Source organism: Lichenostomus cassidix, unplaced genomic scaffold, assembly GCF_008360975.1.
Source record: "Lichenostomus cassidix isolate B80296 unplaced genomic scaffold, HeHo_3.0 HiC_scaffold_903, whole genome shotgun sequence".
Taxonomy (NCBI): Eukaryota; Metazoa; Chordata; class Aves; order Passeriformes; family Meliphagidae; genus Lichenostomus; species Lichenostomus cassidix.
The window spans coordinates 23,529-50,545 of record NW_028147785.1 but is presented as its reverse complement, the minus strand read 5'-3'; the positions used below and the strand labels follow the sequence as shown (position 1 = coordinate 50,545).

At 47.4% G+C, this 27,017-nt stretch overlaps 1 protein-coding gene across 1 annotated transcript; it reads right to left on the bottom strand.

Annotated features, from left to right (window-relative positions):
* Nucleotides 1-226: 226 nt before the first annotated feature.
* Nucleotides 227-27,017, bottom strand: LOC146420871 (sorting nexin-27-like; the record flags this gene model as incomplete). The annotated part of the gene is made up of 6 exons (XM_085047940.1): nucleotides 26,715-27,017; nucleotides 16,426-16,657; nucleotides 10,593-10,785; nucleotides 6,927-6,991; nucleotides 4,417-4,521; nucleotides 227-316 (listed from the first exon to the last, which is right to left on the bottom strand). Coding segments are annotated over exons 1-6 (945 nt in total), but the record flags the coding sequence as incomplete, so codon positions are not given.

The window sequence follows — 27,017 nt, the reverse complement described above, 5'->3', positions numbered from 1 at the left end:
AATTATCCCAAAAACAGAGTTTTCATCCCAAAATTATCCCAAAAACGGAGTTCTCATCCCAGAATTGTCCCAAAAATTGAATCAACATCCCAGGAATTGTCCCAAAAATGGAGTTCTCATCCTGAAATTGTCCCAAAAACGGAGTCACCATCCCAAAATTATCCCAAAAACTGAATCCCCATCCCAAAAATTCTCCCAAAAACCCATTTTCCCCCAATCCCAGGACTCCAGGCTCACCGAAGGAGTGGTTGATGACCTCGAAGAGGGCGAAGTAGTTGGCAGTGACACTGTCCATGCCCACCTTGGCAGCCACAGCCTGGAAAATGCCAGAAAATCGGGATCAGAAATTCCCAAAAAACCAGAAAACGGCGTCAGGCATTCCCAAAAAAACCCCCTGATTGTGGAAAACCTGATTTTTTATCTTTTCTGTTAAACCCACGGAGGATTTTTAGGGATTTTTTCCCCCCAAATTTCCTTTTCCTCCAGGTGGAATTTCCTTCCTTTTGGGGTGGATTCAGAATTCCAGTTTGGAATTATAATTTTGGGTGGAAATTCCATGGAATGTCCCGAAGTTGGCCAAATTCTGTTTATTTGTGGAATTTTGAGGTTTTGGATTTTTTTTCCAGCTGAATTTGGAGAATTTTTTTTAGAGTTTTTTCAGCTTTTATTCGCTGTGATTTGTGGTTTTGGTGGATTTTGGTGATGGGAAAGTGGGGAAATTCCTGCTGGGAAAGGAAAATTGAGATGGGAAAGGAGGGAATTCCAGGTGGGAAAGGAGGAAATTCCTGCTGGGAAAGGGAAATTGAGGTGGGAAAGGAAATTCCAGGTGGGAAAGGAGGGAATTCCAGGTGGGAAAGGAAGAAATTCCAGCTGGGAATTGCAATTCCAGGTGGGAAAGGAGGAAATTCCAGGTGGGAATGGAAACTTCAGGTGGAAAAGAGGAAAATCCAGGTGGAAAAGATGACATTCCAGGTGGGAAAGGAGGAAAATCCAGGTGGGAAAGAGGAAATTTCAGGTGGGAATCACAATTCCAGGTGGGAAAGGAGGGAATTCCAGTCAGAAATGGCCATTCCTAGTGGGAAAAGAGGAAAATCTAGGTGGGAAAGGAAGAAATTCCAGCTGGGAATTGCAATTCCAGGTGGGAAAGGAGGAAATTGCAGGTGGGAAAGAAGGGAATTCCAAGTGGGAAAGGAGGGAATTCCAGTTGGAAAAGAGGACATTCCAGGTGGGAAAGGAGGGAATTCCAGTCAGAAATGGCAATTCCAGGTGGAAAAGGAGGAAAATCCAGGTAGGAAAGGAGGAAATTCCAGGTAGGAATTGCAATTCCAGGCAGGAAAGGAGGGAATTCCTGGTGGGAAAAGTGGGAATTCCAGTTGGAAAAGGAGGGAATTCCAGGTGGGAATCACAATTCCAGGTGGGAAAGGAAGAAATTCCAGGTGCAAAATGCAATTCCAGGTGGAAAAGGAGGGAATTCCAGGTGGGAAAAGAAGTTCCAGGTGGGAAAGAGGAAATTCCTGGTGGAAAAGGGAAATTCAGGTGGGAAAAAGGAAAATCCAGGTGAGGGGATGGAAATTCCAGGTGGGAAAATTCACATGGGGAAGGAAAATGCAGATGGGAAAAGAAGGAAAATCCAGGTGGGAATGGAGGGAAATGGCCAATCCAGGTGGGAAAGGGGAAATTCCAGGTGGGAAAGGAGGGAATTCCCAGCAGGAATCCCAATTCCAGGTGGGAAAGGAGTGAATTCCAGGTGGGAAAGGCAATTCCAGGTGGGAAAGGAGGAAATTCCAGGTGGGAAAGGAGGAAATTCCAGGTGGGAAAGGAGGGAATTCCAGGTGGAAAAGATGAGATTCCAGGGGGGAAAGGAGGGAAATGGCCAATCCAGGTGGAAAAGGGGAAAGTCCAGATGAGGGATGGAAATTCCAGGTGGAAAAGGAGGGAATTCCAGGTGGAAAAGACAACATTCCAGGTGGGAAAGGAGGGAATTCCAGGTGGAAAAGACGACATTCCAGGTGGGAAAGGAGTGAATTCCAAGTGGAAATGGAGGGAAATGGCCAATCCAGGTGGGAAAGAGGAAAATCCAGGTAGGAAAAGAGGAAATTCCAGGTGGGAAAGGAGGAAATTCCAAGCGGAAAAGGAGGAAAATCCAGGTGGGAATGGAAAATCCAGGTGGGAAAGGAGGGAATTCCAGGTGGGAATTGCAATTCCAGGTGGGAAAGGAGGGAATTCCAAGTGGAAATGGAGGGAAATGGCCAATCCAGGTGGGAAAGAGGAAAATCCAGGTAGGAAAAGAGGAAATTCCAGGTGGGAATCCCAATTCCTAGTGGGAAAGGAGGGAATTCCCAGCAGGAATCCCAATTCCAGGTGGGAAAGGAGGAAATTCCAGCTGGGAATGGAAACTCCAGGTGGAAAAGAGGAAAATCCAGGTGGAAAAGAGGACATTCCAGGTGGGAAAAGAGGAAAATCCAGGTGGAAAAGAGGACATTCCAGGTGGGAAAGGAGGGAAATAGCCAATCCAGGTGGGAAAGCAGGGAATTCCCAGCAGGAAAGGAGGGAATTCCAGGTGGGAATTGTAATTCCAGGTGAGGAATGGAAACTCCCAGTGGGAAAGGAGGAAAGTCCAGGTGGGAATTGCAATTCTAGGTGGAAAAGAGGAAAATCTAGGTGGGAAAGGAGGGAAATGGCCATTCCTAGTGGGAAAGGAGGGAATTCCAGGTGGGAATCCCAATCCCAGGTGGGAAAGATGACATTCCAGGTGGGAAAGGAGGAAATTCCAGCTGGGAATGGAAACTCCAGGTGGGAAAAGAGGAAACTCCAGGTGGAAAAGAGGAAAATCCAGCTGGGAAAGAGGGGAATTCCTGGTGGGAATCACAATTCCAGGTGGGAAAGGAGGGAATTCCAGGTGGAAAACATGACATTCCAGCTGGGAAAGGAGGAAAATCCAGGTGGGAAAGAGGAAATTCCAGGTGGGAATCCCAATCCCAGGTGGGAAAGGAAAGAAATTCCAGGTGGGAATTCCAGGTGGGAAAGGAGGGAAATAGCCAATCCAGGTGGGAAAGCAGGGAATTCCCAGCAGGAAAGGAGGGAATTCCAGGTGGGAATTGTAATTCCAGGTGAGGAATGGAAACTCCCAGTGGGAAAGGAGGAAAGTCCAGGTGGGAATTGCAATTCTAGGTGGAAAAGAGGAAAATCTAGGTGGGAAAGGAGGGAAATGGCCATTCCTAGTGGGAAAGGAGGGAATTCCAGGTGGGAATCCCAATCCCAGGTGGGAAAGATGACATTCCAGGTGGGAAAGGAGGAAATTCCAGCTGGGAATGGAAACTCCAGGTGGGAAAAGAGGAAACTCCAGGTGGAAAAGAGGAAAATCCAGCTGGGAAAGAGGGGAATTCCTGGTGGGAATCACAATTCCAGGTGGGAAAGGAGGGAATTCCAGGTGGAAAAGATGACATTCCAGGTGGAAAAGATGACATTCCAGGTGGGAAAGGAGGAAAATCCAGGTAGGAAAGAGGAAATTCCAGGTGGGAATCCCAATCCCAGGTGGGAAAGGAGGGAAATTCCAGGTGGGAATTCCAGGTGGGAATTCCAGGTGGGAAAGGAGGGAAATGGCCAATCCAGGTGGGAAAGAAGGGAATTCCCAGCAGGAAAGGAGGGAATTCCAGGTGGGAATTGCAATTCCAGGTGGGAAAGGGGACATTCCAGGTGGGAATCACAATTCCAGGTGGGAGAGGAGGGAATTCCCAGCAGGAATAGCCATTCCAGGTGGAAAAGATGACATTCCAGGTGGGAAAGGAGGGAATTCCAAGTGGAAATGGAGGGAAATGGCCAATCCAGGTGGGAACGAGGAAAATCCAGGTAGGAAAAGAGGAAATTGCAGGTGGGAATCCCAATTCCTAGTGGGAAAGGAGGGAATTCCAGCTAGGAATGGAAACTCCAGATGGGAAAAGAGGAAAATCCAGGTGGAAAAGAGGACATTCCAGCTGGGAAAGGAGGGAATTCCCGGCAGGAATCCCAATCCCAGGTGGGAAAGGAGGGAATTCCAGTTGGGAATTGCAATTCCAGGTGGGAAAGGAGGGAATTCCACATGGAAAAGGAGGAAATTCCAGGTGAGAATGGCAATTCCAGGTGAGGGATGGGAATTCCCAGTGAGAATCACAATTCCAGGTGGAAAAGGTGGGAATGGAAAATCCAGGTGGAAAAGAGGAAATTCCAGGTGAGAAATGGAAATTCCTGGTGGAAAAGGATGAAATTCCAGGTGGAAAAGGAGGGAATTCCAGCTGGGAATGGAAGAAATTTGGAAGAAAGGAAGGAATTCCAGTTGGGAATGCCAATTCCAGGTGGGAAAGAAGGGAAATGGCCATTCCAGGTGGAAAAGATGACATTCCAGGTGGGAAAGGAGGGAATTCCATGGGCTGAGCTCACCTGGTACACCTGGTCGGTGGTGCTGTTCTTCTTCACCCTCACCGTCACTGTGGAGACGTCAGGCAGAGCGACGCGCAGCTCCACGTCTGACACACCGTTGTAGTTCTGGGGAAAACACGGAAAAATCCCCAAAAATCAGGAATTCCAGGTTTTATCAGGGATTTGGGGAAGGAGGAGGGACGGGGTTGGGATTTTAGCCCAAATTTGTGGAGTTTTTAGGGGAATTTCTAGGGAAGAATCCTCAAAAATCAGGAATTTGACATGCCAAAGAGGGAGGAGGGATGGGGTTGGGATTTTGTCCCAAATTTGTCAGATTTTGGGGAGAATTTCTATGGAAAAATCCTCAAAAATCAGGAATTCCATGGTTTATCAGGGAGTTGGGGAAGGGGGAGGGATGGGGTTGGGATTTTAGCCCAAATTTGTGGAGTTTTTAGGAGAATTTTTAGGGAAAAATCACCAAAAAATCAGGAATTGGATGATTTTCCCCCAAGGATTTGGGGAAGGAGGAGGAATGAGTTGGGATTTTATCCTGAATTTGTGGGATTTTGGGGAGAATTTCTAAGGAAAAATCAAAAAAAAATCAGGAATTTGATGTTTTATCAGGGAGTTGGGGAAGAAGGAGGAACAAGGGTGGAATTTTATCCCAAATTTGTGGGGTTTTTGGGAGAATTTCTATGGAAAAATCCCCAAAAATCAGGAATGTGACGATTTTCCCAAGGATTTGGGGAAGGAGGAGGAATTGGGTTAGAATTTTATCCCAAATTTGTGAGATTTTTTTGAGAATTTCTAGGGAAAATTCACCAAAAATCAGGAATTCCAGAGTTTATCAGGGAGTTGGGGAAGGAGGAGGGATGGGGTGGAATTTTATCCCAAATTTGTGGGATTTTTTGGGAGAATTTCTAGGGAAAAATCCCCCAAAAATCAGGAATTTGACGATTTTCCCAGAGATTTGGGATCTCAGAGAGAGAGAAGGGATTTGATTGGAATTTTATCCTAAATCCGGGGGATTTTGGGGAAGATTTCTATGGAAAAATCCCCAAAAATCAGGAATTCCACAATTTTCCCACGGATTTGGGGAAGGAGGAGGGATGGGGTTGGGATTTTATTCCAAATTTGTGGGATTTTTGGATTAATTTCTCAGTACAATTCCTCAATTTGTGGTTTTTGGTGGAATTTTATCCCTGGAATTGTCGCAGAATTTGGGATTTTTGGTGGATTCACCCTCTGGAATTCCCAGATTTCCCTCATTCCCACCTTATTCCCGAAGGATTGTGGGGTTTGGAGGAATTTTGGGAGTTTGGGGTGAATCAATTCTATAAAAAACAGGCAGAATTGTCCCAAAACCCCACAGATGTGACACTTGGGGACACAGATCGGGGTGGCCTTGGGGACATTTGGACATCAGTATCTTTCAGGTTGGCTTTTCCAACCTTGGAAATTCCAAGGAAATTCCACGAAAAAGGGATTTTTCCCATGGAATTCTGTGGGATCAAACCTCAATCCCATCAAAACCAGGTGGAATTGTCCCAAAACCCCACAGATGTGACACTTGGGGACACAGATCGGGGTGGCCTTGGGGACAGCTGGACAGGAAAGGTTTCCCAACCTTGGAAATTCCATGAAAAAGGGATTTTTCCAACAGAATTCTGTGGGATCAAACCCAAATCTCATCAAAACCTGGCAGAATTGTCCCAAAAAACTTGTGGATGTGACACTTGGGGACACAGATTGGGGTGGCTTTGGGGACATTTGGACACAAAGATTTCAGAAGACTTTTCCAGGATTCCATAAAAAGATTTTTCCCATGGAATTCTGTGGGATCAAGACTCAATTCCATAAAAACCTGGCAGAATTGTCCCAAAACCCCACAAATGTGACACTTGGGGACACAGATCATGGTGGCCTTGGGGACATTTGGATATCAGGATCTTTGAGGTTGGTTTTCCCAACCTTGGAAATTCCATGAAAAAGGGATTTTTTATTATGGAATTCTGTGGGATCAAGACTTAATCCCATCAAAACCAGGTGGAATTGTCCCAAGAAACTTGTGGATGTGACACTTGGGGACACAGATCGGGGTGGCCTTGGGGACAGCTGGACAGGGAAGGTATTCCAACCTGGGAAATTCCATGAAAAAGGGATTTTTTATTATGGAATTCTGTGGGATCAAGACTTAATCCCATAAAAACCAGGTGGAATTGTCCCAAAACCCCACAGATGTGACACTTGGGGACACAGATCAGGGTGGCTTTGGGGACAGCTGGACACAAAGACTTTGGAGGACTTTTCCAGGATTCCATAGGAAGATTTTTTTCCATGGAATTCTGTGGGATCAAACCCAAATCTCATCAAAAACAGGCAGAATTGTCCCAAAAAACTTGTGGATGTGGCACTTGGGGACACGGATCAGGGTGGCCTTGGGGACAGCTGGGCAGGGAAGGTTTCCCAACCTCGACATTCCATGGAAAAGGGATTTTTTCCATGGAATTCCGCGGGATGACGTCACCCACCTCGTCCGACTCCGACAGGAACTCCTGCATGATGTCGCTCTCGCCGATGACCCGGATGGAGCACACTGCGGGATGTCACCAGGATGTCACCAGGTTGTCACCTCTGGAGCATCCCAGTGTCCCTTTCCTGGGATCCCAACCCATCCCGAGGGGATTCTGTCACCTCTGTCACCTCCTGTCACTGTCAATTCCATGTTCTCCATGGGATCTTCCATGGGTCCAGAACTTCTCCATGATGGGTCAACCCAAGGAATGTCACCTCTGTCACCTCCTGTCACTGTTAGCTCCACATTCTCCCTGTCCTGCTGTTCTTCCATGGATCTAGAACCTCTCCTGTGTCACCTCCTGTCCTCCCAGTGTCACCTCCTGTCACTGCTAGCTCCACGTTTTCCATGGGATTTTCCATGGATCCAGAACTTCTCCAAGGTGGATCAGCCCTGGGAATGTCACCTCTGTCACCTCCTGTCACTGTTAGCTCCATGTTTCCCATGGGATCTCCTATGGATCCAGAACTCCTCCAAGATGGATCCAAGGAATGTCACCTCTGTCACCTCCTGTCCCTGCTAACTCCATCTTTTCCATGGGATCTCCTATGGATCCAGACTCTCTCCCGTGTCACCTACTGTCACTGCTAACTCCATGTTCTCCATGTTTTCCATGGATCCAGAACTTCTCCAAGGTGGAACAACCCAAGGAAAGTCACCTCTGTCACCTCCTGTCACTGCTAACTCTATGTTCTCCTGTCCTGCTGTCCCCCATGGATCCAGACCTTCTCCAAGACAGATGAACCCCAGGAATGTCACCTCAGTCACCTCCTGTCACTGCTAACTCCATGTTCTCCATATCCTGCTGTCCTCCATGGATAGAGAACCTCTCCTAGGTGGATCCAGGGAATGTCACTTGGGTCACCTGCTGTCACTGTCAACCCCACGTTCTCCATGTCCTGCTGTCCCTCCATGAAGACCTCCAATATCACCTCAGTCACCTCCTGTCCCCTGTTAACTCCATGTTCTCCATATCCTGCTGTCCCCCATGGATCCACACCCTCTCCAAGGTGGATCAGCCTGGGGAATGTCACCTGGGTCACCTCCTGTCACTGCTAACTCCATGTTCTCCATGTCTTGATGTCCCCCATGGACCCAGAACCTCTCCAAAGGTGGATCCAGGGAATGTCACCTGGGTCACCTCCTGTCACTGTCAACCCCACGTTCTCCATGTCCTGCTGTCCCTCCATGGACACCTCCAATGTCACCTCAGTCACCTCCTGTCCCCTGGGTCCCTGCTGACTCCACATTCTCCCTGTCCTGCTGTCCCCCATGGATCCAGAACTTCTCCAAGGTGGATCCAAGAAATGTCACCTGGGTCACCTCCTCTCACTGTTAACTCCATGTTCTCCATCTCCTGGTGTCCTTCCATGGACACCTCCAATGTCACCTGGGTCACCTGCTGTCCCCTGGGTCACTGCTAACTCCATATTCTCCATCTCCTGATGTCCCCCATGGATCCAGACCCTCTCCAAGGTAGACCCAAGGAACGTCCCATGTCCCCTCCCACCCTCCACCCCAAATCCCACTCCAAACCCCCCAAATCCCACCCCAAATCCCAAACCCTAAATCCCAAATCCCAAATCCCAAATCCCAAATCCCAAACCCTACCCCAGATCCCAAATCCCAAATCCCAAATCCCAAATCCCACCCCAAATCCCAAATCCCAAATCCCAAATCCCAAATCCCAAACCCCAAATCCCAAATCCCACCCCAAATCCCAAATCCCAAATCCCAAATCCCAAACCCCACCCCACACCCCCTTTTCCCACCCCATCAAAGCAACCCAAACCCCATCGGGGTGGGAATTCCACAACCCCCACAGGAATTCCGCCATTCCCAACGGGAATTCCTGGAATCCTGCAGGAATTCCCTGATTCCCAATGGGAATTCCAGGAATACTGTGGGAATTCTGCCATTCCCAATGGCAATTCTGAGCAATCCCATGGGAATTCAGGGAATCCTGCGGGGATTCTGCCATTCCCAATGGGAATTCTGGGGAATACTGCGGGGATTCCATCATTCCCAATGGGAATTCCATGAATCCCGTGGGAATTCGTAAATTCCCAATGGGAATTCTAGGAATCCTGTGGGAATTCTGTGACTCCTGATGGGAATTCCGGGAATCCCGTGGGAATACCACAGTAATTCTGCGACTCCCAGTGGGAATTCTCTGATTCCCAGTGGGAATTCTGGGGAACACCTTGGGAATTTTGCCATTCCCAACGGGAATTCTGGGAATACCACAGGAATTCCACCATTCCCAATGGGAATTCCAGGAATACTGCGGGAATTCTGTGATTCCCAATGGAAATTCTGAGGAATCCCGTGGGAATTCTGCCCTTCCCAATGGGAATTCCGGGAATACTGTGGGGATTACGTGATTCCCAATGGGAATTCTGCGACTCCCAATGGGAATTCTGGGAATACTGTGGGGATTCCATGATTCCCAACGGGAATTCTGGGAAATCCTGTGGGAATTCTGCCCTTCCCAATGGGAATTCCAGGGATCTCGTGATAACTCTGTCATTCCCAATGGGAATTCTGGGGAATCCCATGGGAATTCTGCCCTTCCCAATGGGAATTCCACGAATCCTGTGGGAATTTTGCAATTCCCAACAGGAATTCCGGGAACACTGTACGAATTCCAGAACTCCCTAAGGGAATCCAGCCATTCCCAATGGAAATTCTGGGGAATCCTGTGGGAATTCTGGGAATCCTGTGGGGATTCTGTGACTCCCAATGGGAATTCTGGTGAATTCCACGGGAATTCTGCCATTCCCAACGGGAATTCCGAGAACACCGCGCGAATTCCAGAACTGCCAAGGGAAATCCCGCCATTCTCAATGGGAATCCTGTGGGAATTTTGGGAATTCTGTGGGAATTTTGGCAATCCCAATGGGAATTCTGCCGCTCCCAATGGGAATTTCAGCAATCCCAATGAGAATTCTGGAATTCCCATGGGAATTTTTGGGAATTCCGTGAGAATTTTGGGGATTCCGTGAGAATTTCGGCAATCCCAACAGGAATTTCGGCAATCCCAATGGGAATCCCGCCATTCCTACAGGAATTTTTGGGAATTCCACGGGAATTTTGGGAATTCTGTGAGAATTTCAGCAATCCCAATGGGAATTCTGCTGTTCCCATGGGAATTTTTGGGAATTCTGTGAGAATTTCGGCAATCCCAATGGGAATCCCACATGAATTTTGGGAATTCCGTGAGAATTTCGGCGTTCCCAATGGGAATCCTGCCATTCCCATGGGAATTTTTGGGAATTCCGTGAGAATTTCGGCAACCCCAACAGGAATTCTGCCGTTCCCAAGGGGAATCCCGCTGTTCCCTTGGGAATTTTTGGGAATTCCTTGGGAATTTTGGCAATCCCAACGGGAACTTTGACAATCCCAATGGGAATCCCACTGTTCCCTCGGGAATTTTTGGGAATTCCATGGGAATTTTGGGAATTCCCTGAGAATTTCGGCAATCCCCATGGGAATTTCGGCAATTCCAACGGGAATTCAGCCGTTTCCAATGGGAATTTCGGCAATCCCAATGGTAATCCCACCATTCCCACAGGAATTTTTGGGAATCCCGTGGGAATTTTGGGAATTCCCAGCTCCCTACCCTTCTCCAGGTACTCCTCCAGGCCCCTCCTGCGGGCGTCCAGCTGCTGCTCGGACAGTGAGAATGGCCACTTGCCGGGGAGGCGCGGGAAGGTGAAGTTGGCGAATTCCCTCTTCAGGTTCTGGTGGAGGATGGCGAATTCCCGATAGCGCTTGGAGCAGAGCTGGCGGCCGGCCATGTACACGTTGTACACCTGGGAATAAACGGGAAAATTGGGAAAAATCAGGAAAAATGGGAATGTTCTGTGAGATTTCTGAATATCCCAAATATTCCTGAACGGAGAATTCCCGATAGCGCTTGGAGCAGAGCTGGCGGCCAGCCATGTACACGTTGTACACCTGGGAAAAACATGGGGAAAATCGGGAAAAATGGGAAAATCAGGAATGTTCTGTGAGATTACTGAATATCCCAAATATTCCTGAACGGAAAATTCCCGATAGCGCTTGGAGCAGAGCTGGCGGCCGGCCATGTACACGTTGTACACCTGGGAATAGACGGGAAAATTGGGAAAAATGGGAAAAACGGGAAAATCAAGAATGTTCTGTGAGATTCCTGAATATTCCTGAATGGAGAATTCCTGGTAACACTTAGAAAAATGGGAAAAATGGGAAAATCGGGAATGTTTATTGCCAAAATATTCCCCAAAGATTCCCAAAGAAATAATATTGAGAATTCCCAACAGTGCTTGGAGCAGAGCTGGCGGCGGGCCATGTACACATTTTACACCTGGGAAAAACATCAGAAAAATCGGGAAAAAATGGAAAAACAGTAATGTTCTGTGAGATTCCTGAATATCCTAAATATTCCTGAACGGAAAATTCCTGATAGCGCTTGGAGCAGAGCTGGCAGCTGGCCATGTACACGTTGTACACCTGGGAATAAACGGGAAAATTGGGAAAATTGGGAAAAATGGGAAAAATGGGAAAAACGGGAAAATCAAGAATGTTCTGTGAGATTCCTGAATATTCCTGAATGGAGAATTCCCGGTAATCCTTAGAAAAATGGGAAAAATGGGAAAATCGGGAATGTTTATTCCCAAAATATTCCCCAAAGATTCCCAAATAAATAATATTGAGAATTCCCGATAGCGCTTAGAGCAGAGCTGGCGGCCGGCCATGTACACGTTGTACACCTGGGAATAAACGGGAAAATTGGGAAATATCAGGAAAAATGGGAATGTTCTGTGAGATTTCTGAATATCCCAAATATTCCTGAACGGAGAATTCCCGATAGCGCTTGGAGCAGAGCTGGCGGCCGGCCATGTACACGTTGTATACCTGGGAAAAACATCGGGAAAATTTGGAATGTTTGTTCCCCAAATATTCCCCAAATATTCCCAAAAATTCCCAAATAAATACTCCCAAATATCCCCAAATGGAGAATTCCCAGTAGTGTTTGGAGCAGAGCTGGCGGCCGGCCATGTACACGTTGTACACCTGGGAAAAACATTGGGAAAATTGGGAAAAATGGGAAAATTGGGAATGTTCTGTGAGATTACTAATTATCCTAAATGTTCCTGAATGATCCTGAATGGAAAATTCCCAATAGTGCTTGGAGCAGAGCTGGCGCTATGTAAATGTTGTATACCTGGGAAAAATAACGGGAAAATGGGAAAAATGGGAAAATCAGGAATGTTCTGTGAGATTCCTGTGAGATTCCCAAAAATCCTAAAGGTTCCCAAATGTTCCCGAATGGAGAATTCCTGATAGCGCTTGGAGCAGAGCTGGCGGCCAGCCATGTACACGTTGTACACCTGGGGAAAATCGGGAAAATCAGGAAAAATGGGAAAATTGGGAAAATTGAGAATGTTCTATGAGACTCCTGTGAGATTCCTGAATATTCTAAATGTTCCTGAATGATCCTGAATGGAGAATTCCTGATAGCATTTAGAGCAGAGCTGGCGGCCGGCCATGTACACGTTGTACAGCTGGGAATAAATGGGAAAATTGGGAAAAATGGGAATGTTCTGTGAGATTCCTGAATATCCTAAATATTCCTGAATGTTCCCAGATGTTCCTGAATGGAAAATTCCCGACAGCGCTTGGAGCAGAGCTGGTGTCATGGGAATGTTGTACACCTGGGAAAAATGGGGAAATTGGGAAAAATGGGAAAATTGGGAAAAATGGGAAAATCTGGAATGTTCTGTGAGATTCCCAAAAATCCTAAATGCTCCCGAATGTTCCCAAATGGCAAATTCCCGATAGCGCTTGGAGCAGAGCTGGCGCCATGGAAACGTTGTACACCTGGGAAAAATGGGAAAATCAGGAATGTTCCCCAAAATTCCTGAATATTCCCAAATGTTCCCAAAAATCCTGCTGTTTTGGGGGAAAATCCTGGTGTTTTAGGGAAAAACCCCTGATATTTGAGGACGAATCCTGCTGTTTTGGGAAAAATCCTGGTGTTTTGAGGAAGAATCCTGGTGTTTTGGTGAAAAAAAAAACAGTATTTTGAGGAAAAATCCTGATAAAAATTTCCAGGAAATTTCCGATTAAACCGCTTAGAAAATGAGGAATTGTGTGGGGAAAACAAGGAATTGTGCAGGAAAAATGAGGAATTGGATGAGGAAAATGAGAAATTGTGCAGGGAAAAGGAAGAATTCTGTGGGGAAAATGAGGAAGTCTGTGGGGAAAATGAGGAATTGTGCAGGGAAAAGGAAGAATTCTGCAGGGAAAACGAATTGTGCAGGGAAAACGAGGAATTGCACAGGAAAAATGAGGAATTCTGTGGGAAAACGTGGAATTCTGGTGGGAAAACATGGAAATCTGCAGGGAAAACATGGAATTCTGAGGGGGAAAACACAGAATTCCGCAGGGAAAACATGGAATTCTGGGGGGCAAACATGGAATTCTGGGAGGAGCACATGGAAATCTGTGGGGAAAACATGGAATTCTGCACCAAAAACGAGGAATTCCGGGGAGAAAACACAGAATTCCACAGGGAAAATGAGATTTGCATGAAAACAAGGAATTCTGCAAGGAAAACAAGGAATTCTGCAGGGAAAACGAGGAATTGCATGACGACAAGGAATTCCGTGAGGAATTTCATGGGGAAAACACGGAATTCTGCGGAGAAAACACAGAATTTCATGGGGAAAACACAGAATTTCATGGAGAAAACATGGAATTCCGTGGGGAAAACCACAGAATTGCTCAAGGAAAACACAGAATTCCGCAGGGAAAACATGGAATTCTGCAGGGAAAACACAGAATTCCCTTTGGAAATCACAGAATTTTGCAGGGAAAACACAGAATTTGCTTTGGAAAACACAGAATTCCAAAGGGGAAACAGAGAATTCCACGGAGAAATCATGGAATTCCATGGGGAAACCACAGAATTGCACAGGGAAAACAATTCTGTGGGGAAAATGAGGAATTGCATGGGGAAAACATGGACTTGTGCAGGGAAAACAAAGAATTACGTAGGAAAAACAAGGAATTGCATGAAAACAAGGAATTCTGCAGGGAAAACAAGGAATTGCGCAAGAAAAATGAGGAATTGGGTGGGGAAAATGAAGAATTGTGCAGGGAAAACACAGAATTCTGTGGGGAAAACATGGAATTTCACAGGGAAAACATGGAATTGCATGTGGGGAAAATGAGGAATTGCATGAAAACAGAGAATTCCGCAGGGAAAAGGAGGAATTCCCTGAGAAAAATGAGGAATTGCATGAAAAGAAGGAATTGTGCAAAGAAAACACAGAATTTTGCAGGGAAAACACAGAATTTCCCAGGAAAAACAGAGAATTCTGTGGGGAAAACACAGAATTGCACAAGGAAAATAGGAATTCCGCAGGGAAAACACAGAATTTTGCAGGGAAAACACAGAATTCCGCAGGGAAACCACAGAATTCAGCAGGAAAAACACAGAATTTTGCAGGGAAAACACAGAATTGCACAGGGAAAATGAGGATTGGCGTGGGGAAAACACAGAATTGCAGAGGAAAAATACAGAATTCTGCAGGGAAAACACAGAATTGCAGAGGAAAACACAGAATTCCGCAGAAAAACCAGAGAATTCCGCAGGGAAACCACAGAATTCCCACTGGAAAACACAGAATTCTGCAGGGAAAACACAGAATTCTGCGGGGAAAATGAGGAATTGCATGGGGAAAACAAAGAATTTCACGGAGAAAATGAGGATTTGCATGGGAAAAACACGGAATTGCGCAGGAAAAACACTGAATTCTGTGGGGAAAATGAGGAATTGCGCAGGAAAACCACAAAATTCCGTGGGGAAACCACAGAATTCCACATGGAAAACCCCAAATTTCCCTTTGGCATCGCTCACCACGAACTTCTCCCCTTTCTGCTCGACGTGTTTGCAGGTGGGGATGGAAATGGGCACGGCTCGCCCTTGTGGAAAAGATGTTCCCAAATATTCCCAAATATTCCTGAATGGAATCCATTCCTTTTGCTTTCCACCCCAAAAACTTTTTCCCAAAAACTCGGCAATGCCCACGGGGATGAAGTAGCACAACTCCTGACCCCAGTGTTCCGAATCGACCAATAAAACCGCTTTGGAAAATGAGGAATTTCGCGGGGAAAACACGGAATTTCGCAGGGAAAACACGGAATTTTGCGGGGAAAACACGGAATTTTGAGGGGAAAACATGGAATTTTGCAGGGAAAACATGGAATTTTGCGGGGAAAACACGGGATTACGTGGGGAAAATGAGAAATTCTGGGGGGAAAACACGGAATTCTGGGGGAAAAGGCAGAATTGCACTTTGGAAAACTTGGAATTCTGCAGGGAAAACAAGGAATTCCACAGGGAAAACACAGAATTCCACTTGGAAAATCACAGAATTTGGCAGGGAAAACACAGAACTCCGCGGGGAAAACAAGGAATTGCGTGGGGAAAATGTAGAACTGTGCAGGGAAACAAAGAATTGCATGGGGAAAACAAGGAATTTTGCGGAGAAAATGAGAAATTGCATGGGGAAAACACAGAATTCCACAGGGAAAACACAGAATTCCCTTTGGAAACCACAGAATTCTGCAGGGAAAACATGGAATTCTGCGGGGAAAACACAGAATTCTACGAGAAAAATACAGAATTTCGCAGGGAAAACACAGAATTCATTTTGGAAAACACAGAATTTCACAGGGAAAACACAGAATTGCAGAGGAAAAACACGGAATTCGCTTTGGGAAACACAGAATTCCGTGGGAAAAATGAGGAATTGCATGGGGAAAACACAGAATTGCATGGGGAAAACACAGAATTCTGCAGGGAAAACACAGAATTCTGCAGGGAAAACACAGAATTTCATGGGGAAAACAGAGAATTCTGCAGGGAAAACACAGAATTCTGCAGGGAAAACACAGAATTCTGCAGGGAAAACACAGAATTCTGCAGGGAAAACACAGAATTTCATGGGGAAAACACAGAATTCTGCAGGGAAAACAGAGAATTCTGCAGGAAAAACACAGAATTCTGAAGGGAAAACAGAGAATTCTGCAGGGAAAACACAGAATTCTGAAGGGAAAACAGAGAATTCTGCAGGGAAAACACAGAATTCTGCAAGGAAAACACAGAATTCTGCAGGGAAAATACAGAATTTCATGGGGAAAACACAGAATTCTGCAGGGAAAACCACAGAATTCTGCGGGGAAACCACAGAATTTTGCAGGGAAAACACAGAATTCACTTTGGAAATCACAGAATTCTGCAGGGAAAACACAGAATTTCATGGGGAAAACACAGAATTCCACAGGGAGAACACCAAATTCTGCGGGGAAAATGAGAATTTACATGGGAAAACCACAGAATTGCATGGGAAAACCCCAGAATTCCACAGGAAAACCCCAAATTTCCCTTTGGCATCGCTCACCACGAACTTCTCCCCGTTCTGCTCGACGTGTTTGTAGGTGGGGATGGAGATGGGCACGGCCTGCTTCTCCGTGTAGTCGTAGAAGGCCTGGCCCAGCGAGTCGTCGCCGGGGTCGAGGTTCTCTGCCTCGTGCGGCGGGACCGACAGCACCGTCAGGATCAGCTCCTTCTCGCCGGCGCGGATCAGATCCACCACCTGCTTGTGCGTCGCGCCTTCCACGTTCACCCCGTTCCTGCAGGGAGATGGGGGAAATGGGAGAGACTGGGATTAATGGGAGAGACTGGGGTTGGGGTGGGGTTTGTGTCCTAAAAACATTCCCTGTTCATGTGGGAAATGGGGTTGGGAGAGTGGGGTCAATAGAAGGGACTGGGATTGGGGTGGGACTGGGGGATTCACGCCGTACCTAAAGGGAGATGGGGTTGGGAGAGTGGGGTCAGTGGGAGAGACTGGGATTGGGGTGGGATTTGGGTGTTCCTGGGGGATTTGTGTCCTAAAAACATTCCCTGGTCATGTGGGAAATGGGGTTGGGAGAGCAGGGTCAGAGGGAGGGTATGGGATTGGGGTGGGGTTGGAGGATTCACTCTGTTCCTAAGAGAAATGGGGTCAGGAGAGAGACTGGGATCAATGGGAGAGACTGGGATTGGGGTGGGGTTGGGGTGGGATTTGTGTCCTAAAAACATTCCCTGTTCATGTGGGAAATGGGATTGGGAGAGTGGAGTCAGTGGGAGAGACTGGGATTGGAGAATTCACTCTGTTCCTAAGGGAAATGGTGTTAGGAGAGAGACCAGGATCAATGGGAGAGACTGGGATTGTGTTGGGGTCAGTGGGATTGGGGTGTTCCTGGGGGATTTGTGTCCTAAAAATGTTCCCTGTTCATGTGGGAAATGGGGTTGGGAGAGTGGGGTCAGTGGGAGAGACTGGGATTGGGGTGGGATTGGGGTGTTCCTGGGGGATTTGTGTCCTAAAAACATTCCCTGTTCATGTGGGAAATGGGATTGGGAGACTGGGGTCAGGGGAGAGACTGGGATTGGGGTGGGATTTGGGTGTTCCTGAGGGATTTGTGTCCTAAAAACATTCCCTGTTCATGTGGGAAATGGGGTTGGGAGAGTGGGGTCAATGGGAGGGTATGGGATTGGGGTGGGACTGGGGGATTCATGCTGTTCCTAAAGGGAAATGGGGTCGGGAGAGACACCAGGATCGATGGGAAAGACTGGGATTGGGGTGGCATTGGGGTGTTCCTGGGGGATTCACGTCATTCCTAAGGGAAATGGGGTCAGGAGAGAGACTGGGATTGGGGTGGGATTGGAGGATTCACGCCATTCCTAAAGGGAAATGGGACAGGCAGAGTGGGGTCAGGTGGGATTGGGGTGTTCCTGGGGGATTCACTCTGTTCCTAAAGGGAGATGGGACAGGGAGAGTGGGGTCATGGGGAGAGACTGGGGTTGGGGTGGGGTTTGTGTCCTAGAAATGTTCCCTGTTCGTGTGGGAAATGGGGTTGGGAGAGTGGGGTCAGTGGGAGAGACTGGGGTTGGGGTGTTCATGGGGAATTCACTCTGTTCCTAAGGGAAATGAGGTCGGGAGAGAGACTGGGATTAATGGGAGAGACTGGGGTTGGGGTGGGGTTTGTGTCCTAGAAATGTTCCCTGTTCATGTGGGAAATGGGGTTGGGAGAGTGGGGTCAATAGAAGGGACTGGGATTGGGGTGGGACTGGGGGATTCACGCTGTACCTAAAGGGAGATGGCGTTGGGAGAGTGGGGTCAGTGGGAGAGACTGGGATTGGGGTGGGATTTGGGTGTTCCTGGGGGATTTGTGTCCTAAAAACGTTCCCTGGTCATGTGGGAAATGGGGTTGGGAGAGCAGGGTCAGAGGGAGGGTATGGGATTGGGATTGGGGTTGGAGGATTCACTCTCTTCCTAAGAGAAATGGGGTCAGGAGAGAGACTGGGATCAACGGGAGAGACTGGGGTTGGGCTGGGGTTGGGGTGGGATTTGTGTCCTAAAAACGTTCCCTGTTCATGTGGGAAATGGGGTTGGGAGAGTGGGGTCAGTGGGAGGGACTGGGATTGGAGAATTCACTCTGTTCCTAAGGGAAATGGGGTCAGGAGAGAGACTGGGATCTATGGGAGAGACTGGGATTGGGGTGGGGTTGGGGTGGGATTTGTGTCCTAAAAATGTTCCCTGTTCATGTGGGAAATGGAGTTGGGAGAGTGGGGTCAGGGGGAGAGACTGGGATTGGGGTCGGGTTGGGGGGATTTATGTCCTAAAAATATTCCCCATTTTTTCTCAAGGGAAATGGGGTCGGGAGAGTGGGGTCAGGTGGGATTGGGGTGAGACTGGAGAATTCACTCTGTTCCTAAGGGAAATGGGGTCGGGACAGTGTGGGGACAGAGTGGGGTTGAGGTGTTCACAGGGGATTCCTGTCCCATTTCCCACCCCAAACCCATTCATTCCCTCTTCCTATAGGATTTCCCACCCCAAACCCATTCCCTGTTCCTATAGGATTTCCCACCCCAAACCCATTCATCCCCTGTCCCTATAGGAACAGAACAACCTCATCCCAAATATTCCCTAAAATTCCCTAAATTCCCGAAAATTCCCAGCAGTAATTCTCCCTCAGGAAAGTGACCTCATCCCAAATATTCCCTAAAATTCCCTCAAAAAATTCCCTGAAATTCCCTAAATTCCCAGCAGGAATTCTCCCTCAGGAACAGAACAACCACATCCCAAATATTCCCTAAAATTCCCTCCAAAAATTCCCTAAAATTCCCAGCAGGAATTCCTCCTCAGCAAAGTGACCTCATCCCAAATATTCCCTAAAGAAATTCCCTAAAAAAATTCCCTAAAATCCCAGCAGGAATTCCTCCTTGGGAAAGCAACCACATCCCAAATATTCCCTAAAATTCCCTAAAATTCCCAGCAGGAATTCCTCAGGAACAGAACAACCTCATTCCAAATATTCCCTAAAATTCCCAGCAGGAATTCTCCCTCAAGAACAGAACAACCACATCCCAAATATTCCTAAAAATTCCCAGCAGGAATTCCTCCTCAGGAAAGCAACCTCATCCCAAATATTCCCTAAAATTCCCAGCAGGAATTCCTCAGGAACAGAACAACCTCATCCCTAAAATTCCTTAAAATTCCCAAAATTCCCAGCAGGAATTCCTCCTCAGCAAAGCAAACTCATCCCAAATATTCCCCAAAATTCCCAGTAGGAATTCCTCCTCGGGAAAGCAACCTCATCCCAAATATTACCTAAAATTCCCAAAATTCCCAGCAGGAATTCCTCTGTGGGAAAGCGACCTCATCCCAAATATTCCCTAAAATTCCCTAAAAATCCCAAATATTCCCCAAAATTCCCAGCAGGAATTCCTCCTCAGGAAAGCGACCACATCCCAAATATTCCCTAAAATTCCCTAAATTCCCAGCAGGAATTCTTTAAAAAATTCCCTAAATTCCCAGCAGGAATTCTTTTAAAAATTCCCTAGAATTCCCTAAATTTCCAGCAGGAATTCCTCCTCAGCAAAGCAACCACACCCCAAATATTCCCTAAAATTCCCTAAATTCTCAGCAGGAATTCTTTTAAAAATTCCCTAGAATTCCCTAAATTTCCAGCAGGAATTCTTTAAAAAATTCCCTAGAATTCCCTAAACTTCCAGCAGGAATTCCTCCTCAGCAAAGCAACCTCATCCCAAATATTCCCTAAAATTCCCTAAATTCCCAGCAGGAATTCCTCCTCAGCAAAGCAACCTCATCCCAAATATTCCCTAAAATTCCCTAAATTCCCAGCAGGAATTCCTCCTCAGCAAAGCAACCTCATCCCAAATATTCCCTAAAATTCCCTAAATTCCCAGCAGGAATTCCTCCTCAGCAAAGCAACCTCATCCCAAATATTCCCTAAAATTCCCTAAATTCCCAGCAGGAATTCCTCCTCAGCAAAGCAACCTCATCCCAAATATTCCCTAAAATTCCCTAAATTCCCAGCAGGAATTCCTCCTCAGCAAAGCAACCTCATCCCAAATATTCCCTAAAATTCCCTAAATTCCCAGCAGGAGTTCTTTAAAAAATTCCCTAAAATTCCCTAAATTCCCAGCAGGGAATCCCCCCCGGCACTAAACCCCCCAGAACACCTGGATCATCCCAAATCCATGCGGGAGCTCCAGGATTTTTTGGGAATTCCGGGATGAGGCCTCAGCATTCCCGGAAAAAGGAAGGGAAACAGGAGCTATTTTGGGAATTCCTGGTTATTGTTTTCTGTTCCGGGGTTGGAATTCCGGGAGTTTTGGGGGATTTGAGGGATGGGATTTATTGGGATAATGAGGGATTGTTGGAATAATAATTGGGATAATTAATAAACAATTGGAATGATGATAGTGGAATGTGGGAATATGGGGATGGAGGAAAATTGGGATATTGGAATGCAAAGATATTGGAATATTGGGATATTGAAATGTGGGAGTAATGAAACATAGGAATATGGAAATATTGGAATAATGAAATATTGGAATATTGAAATGTTGGGATAATGAAATATTAGAATAACGAAATATTGGGATAATGAAATATTGAAATAATGAAATATTGGAATATTGAAATATTGGGATAATGAAATATTGGGATAATGAAATATTGGAATATTGAAATATTGGAACAATGAAATATTGAAATAATGAAATATGGGAACATTGAAATGTTGGAATATTGAAATATTGGGATAATGAAATGTTGGAATATTGAAATGTTGGGATAATGAAATATTGAAATAATGAAATATTGGGATATGGAAATATTGAAATAATGAAATATTGGAATATTAAAATATTGGAACAATGAAATATTGAAATAATGAAATATTGGCATATTGAAATATTGGAATAATGAAATATTGGAATATTGAAATGTTGGGATAATGAAATAGAATAATGAAATATTGGGATAATGAAATATTGGGATAATGAAATATTGGAATAATGAAATATTGGAATATTGAAATGTTGGGATATTGAAATATTGGGAAAATGAAATATTGGAATAATGAAATATTGGGATAATGAAATATTGGAATATTGAAATATTGGGATGATGAAATAGTGGGATAATGAAATATTGGGATACAGAGACATTGGAATATAAGAATGATGAAATACAGGAATGCTGAAATATAGGAATGCTGAAATGATGGAATAACGAAATATTGGAATAACGAAATATTGAAATAATGAAATATTGGAATAATGAAATATTGGAATGCTGGAACACTGGAATATTGAAATATTGGGACACAAAGCCATTGGAATATAGGAAAATAGGGATATAGAGGTATTGGAATAGAGAGATATTGGAATATTGGAATTCAGGGATATGGAAATGTGGGAATAATGAAATATAGGAATGTGGAAATATTGGAATGCTGAAATACTGGAATATTGAAATATTTGAATAATGAAATATTGGAACAATGAAATATTGGAATATTGGAATATTGGAATATTGGAATACAAGAATGCTGAAATATTGGAATAATGAAATATTGGAATGCTGGAATACTGGAATATTGGGATACAAAGCCATTGGAATATAGGAAAATAGGAATACAGGGATATTGGAATATTGGAATATAGAAATACTGAAATATGGGAATAATGAAATACAAGAAGGCTGAAATACTGAAATATGGGAATGCTGAAATATTGGAATGCTGAAATATTGGAATGCTGAAATACTGGAACAACAAAATATTGGAATAATGAAATATTGGAATGCTGGAATATTGGAATACAGGACCACTGAAATACTGAAATATAGAAAAGCTGAAATACTGGAATGCTGAAATATAGAAATGCTGGAATATTGAAATATTGGAATACAAGACAACTGGAATACAGGAACATGGGAATATTGGAATATAAGAATAATGAAATATAGGAATATTGGAATATAGGAATACTAAACTATTGAAATGCTGGAATACTGAAATACAGGAATATTGAACTATTGGGATGCAAGGCTGCTGGAATATGGAAATATTGGAATTTTGGAATGCTGGAATACTGCAAGAGCCAACCTGGCAGCCCTACAAGAAATGGGGACAAAATAAATAATATTTCCACTTTGCCCAGGAAATAGTTGGATAATCCAAGGGGAAATTCCTAATTTTTCCAGCTGCCAAGGATCCTGCAAAATTCCTGAGTTTTCCATGGATCAGAGACCCCAAGCAAAGCTCCCTCATTAACCACCATTAATTAATTAATTCCTCACCAGGCCCTGCCAGCAGAATACCCAAAATTCCAATCCCAAATCCAGAAATATTCCCAAAAAACGCCCCAAAACAGGGGAAAATTCCATCCCAAAACTCCTCCCTGCCTCAGCCTGGAAATGCTTTTTTTTTTCCATCAGCTCATCCAGGTGCAGAATTCCCTCAAGGAAAAAAAATCAAAGGATGGGGAATTTGGGTCAGTTTGGGAATTTTGGGACAGAGCCAAAATCCCAGCCGGGATTTCTGTGGGATCCCTTGGACTTCCAAACATTCCCGAAGCTCAGAAATCCCTGGAATTAATCAGTAATTTGGGATTAACCGAGCTGGAGCGAAGGGCAACCTGGAGGGATTCAGGAAAAAACAAACCCCAGGATGGGATTGGAGGGATTTGGGCAGGAAAAGTTTTAAGGATTTTGGGGTTTTCCTGCAGTGGGAGTATTTTCTGGGATAAAGTTATGATTTTGGGAGTTAAAGAGGAGCTGGAGGATATGAGATGATTCAGGATTGGGAGATTTATCCTGAAAAATCCGAAGGTTTTATGGCTAAAAGTGTCCTTCTGGGCTTCCTAGGAGGGTTCCCATTTTAAAATCCAAGAGTTTATCCCTAAAAATGCCTCCCTGACCATCCCAGGAGGATCCCCACATTGAAATCCAAGGATTTATCCCTAAAAATCCAAGGATTTATCCCTAAAAATTTACCCCTAAAAAATTGATCCCTCTCTGACCATCCCAGGAGGATCCCCATGCTGAAATCCAAGGATTTATCCTAAAAATGCCTCTCTGACCACTCCAGGAGGATCCCCACATTGAATTCCAAGGATTTATCCCTAAAAGTCCAAGGATTTATCCCAAAAAAATTATCCCTAAAAATGTATCCCTCTCTGACCACCCCAGGAGGATCCTCACATTGAAATCCAAGGATTTATCCCTAAAAATCCAAGGATTTATCCCTAAAAATGCCTCTCTGACCACTCCAGGAGGATCCCCATGTCCAAGTGACCCTCAAAACCCCCTCAGGACCCCCAAAATCTCACCCAGGGACCTTCAGCCCCATCAGGACCCCCAAAAAACATCAAGGGCTGGGGGTCTCAACCCTCCTCACCCTCAGTCCCCTCCTAAAACTCATGACACCTTCACCACGAGAGACTAAGAATCCCCAAGGGACCCTCAGAGCCTCCTCAGGACCCCCAAACCTCACCAAGGGACTCTCAGGGTCCTCTCAGCCGCCTCAGGACCCCCCAAATCCTCAGCAAGGTCCAGGAGTTTCAATCCCCCCTCATGACACTCTCAGCAAGAAACCCTCAGATCCCTCTCAAGATCTCCCAGACCTCACCAAGGGACCCTCAGGGCCTCCTCAGGACTCCCCAAAACATATCAAGGGCTGGGGGGTCTCAACCTCCCCTCATGACAACCTCACTGAGTGATCCTGAGCCCCCTCAGGACCCCCCAAATTCTCAGCAAGACCCAGGGGTCTCAACTTCCCCTCATGCCATCCTCACCAGAGGACCCTCAGCCCCCTCAAGACCCCCCAAACCTCACCAGAGGACCCTTAGAGCCTCCTCAGGACTCCTCAGGACCCCCAAAACCTATCAAGGGCTGAGGGTCTCAACCTCCCCCTCATGACATCCTCACTGAGTGACCCTCAGCCCCCTCAGGACCCCCCCAAACCTCACCAAAGGACCCTTAGAGCCTCCTTGGGACCCCCAAAACCCATCAAGGCCCGGGGGGTCTCAATCTACCCTCATGACAGCCTCACCGACGGACCCTCAGCCTCTTCAGGACCCTCAAAACCCATCAGGGGCCAGGGGTCTCAACCCTCCTCACCCTCAGAGCCCCCTCAGGACCCCCAAAACCCATCAAGGCCTGGGGGTCTTAACCCCCCCTCATGACAACCCCACCAAGGGATCCTCAGAGCCTCTCAGGATCCCTCAAGCTCCCCCCAAACCTCACCAAGGGACCCTCAGAGCCCCTTCAGGACCCCCCAAACACTCAGCAAGGCCTGGGGGTCTCAACTTGCCACTCAAGCTCACCGAGGGACCCTCAGAGCCTCTCAGGACCCTCTAGTTCAACTACAAACCTCACAACAACCTCACTAAGGGATCCTCATCTCCCTCAGGGCCTCCTCAGGACCCTCCAAAACCCACCAAGGCCCAGGGGTCTCAACCTCCCCTCATGACACTCTCAATAAGGGACCCTCAGCCCCCTCAGGACCCCCAAATTCCCACCAAGGGCCGAGTGCTCATGACCCCCTCATGACAACCTCACTGAGGGACCCTCAGAGCCTCCTCAGGACCCCCCAGACTCCCAGCAAGGCCCAGGGGTTTCAATTCCCTCTCACGACATTCTCACCAAGGGACCCTCAGATCCCTCTCAAGATCCCCCAAACCTCACCAAGGGACCCTCAGGATCCCCCAAAATCCATCAAGGCCCGGGGGTCTCAACCTCCCCTTATGACATCCTCACCGAGTGACCCTCAGCCCCCTCAGGACCCCCAAATCCCCACCAAGGGCTGGGGGCTCAGTGACCCCTCATGACATCCTCAGCAAGGGACCCTCAGCCCCCTCATGACCCCCCAAATCCCCATCAAGGTCCAGGGGTCTCACCTTCCCCTCATGACATCCTCACCAAACGACCCTCAGCCCCCTCAGGATGCCCCAAATCCCCAGCAAGGCTGAGGGGTTTCAACTTCCCCTCACGACACTCTCACCAAGGGACCCTCAGAGCCTCCTCAGGATTCCCCAAACCTCACCAAGGGACCCTCAGGGCCTCCTCAGGGTTCCCCAAAAATCACCAAGGGACCCTCAGGGCCTCCTCAGGACCCCCAAATCCCCAGCAAGAGCCAAGAGTCTCAACCTCCCCTCACGACATCCTCAGCAAACGACCCTCAGCCCCCTCAGGACCCTCCCAAACCTCACCAGGGGATTCTCAGCCCCCTCATGACCCCTCAAATTCCCAGTGAGGCCTGAGGGTCTCAACTTCCCCTCATGACATCCTCACCAAGGGATCCTCAGACTTCTCAGGATCCCCCAAAACCCCCACCAAGAGCCGGGGGTGTCTCAATTTCCCCTCATGACATCCTCACCAAGTGACCCTCAGCCCCCTCAGGACCCCCTAAATTCACAGCAAAGCCCGGGGGTCTCAATCCCCCTCACAACACCCTCAGCTCCCTCACAACCCCAGCAAGAACCGCGAGTCTCAACCTCCCCTCATGACACTTCTCACCAAGCAACCCTCAGGGCCTCCTCAGGATCCTCCAAACTCTCAGCAAGGCCTGAGGGTCTCAACTTGCCCTCATGACAACCTCACCAAGAGACCCTCAGAGCCTCCTCAGGACCCCCCAAAACCCACCAAGGGCTGGGGGTCTCCACTTGCCCTCATGACATCCTCACCAAAGGACCCTGAGCGCCCTCAGGATGCCCCAAATCCCCAGCAAGGTTCAAGGATCTCAACTTCCTCTCATGACATCCTCAGCAAGAGACTCTCAGATCCCTCTCAAGACCCCCCAGACCTCACCAAGGGACCCTCAGGACCCCCAAAAACCCATCAAGGGCTGGGGGTCTCAACCTCCCCCTCATGACAACCTCACCGAAGGACCTTCAGACCCCTCAGGAGCCCCAAATTCACAGCAAGAGCCAAGGGTCACAACTTCCCCTCATGACATCCTGACCAGGGGACCCTCAGCCCCCCCAGGATCCCCCAAACCTCACAACAGCCTCACCAAACGACCCTCAGTCGCCTCAGGACCCCCAAATCCACAGCAAATCCGGGGCTCTCAATCCCCCTTCACAACACCCTCAGCCCCCTCAGGATCCCCCAAATCCCCAGCAAGAACCACAAGCCTCAACCTCCTCATGACACCCTCACCGAACACCCCACCCCTCTCAGGACCCCCAAACCTCACCAAAACCCCCTCAGCACCCCCTAATTCCCCCCAACCCCTCCGAACCCATTCAGCACCCCCCTTCCCCGGGGCTGTGGGGGGCGATCCCGGGCCCGGCTGCCGGGGGGCTGTGGGTGGGCGGCCCCCCCGTACTCACACCTCCAGGATGCGGTCCCCCTTGCGCACCCCGGCGCGGTCGGCGGCTCCTCCGCCCAGCACGGCGCTGACGTGCTGCAGCGGCGCGTACAGCTCGCCGTTGATGCTGCGCAGCTGCCCGCCCTCGCTCACTTGCCCGCGGACGTTAAAGCCGTAGCCGGACTCGGATTTCACGATGCGGACGACGCGGGGCCCGCCCGGCGGTCCTTCCCCGGCTCCGTTCCGCGCCCCCGGCCGCGCTTCGCCCTCCTCGTCCGCCATCTTGGCCTCCGCGCACGGCGCGCGTCACGAGACCGGGCCCGCG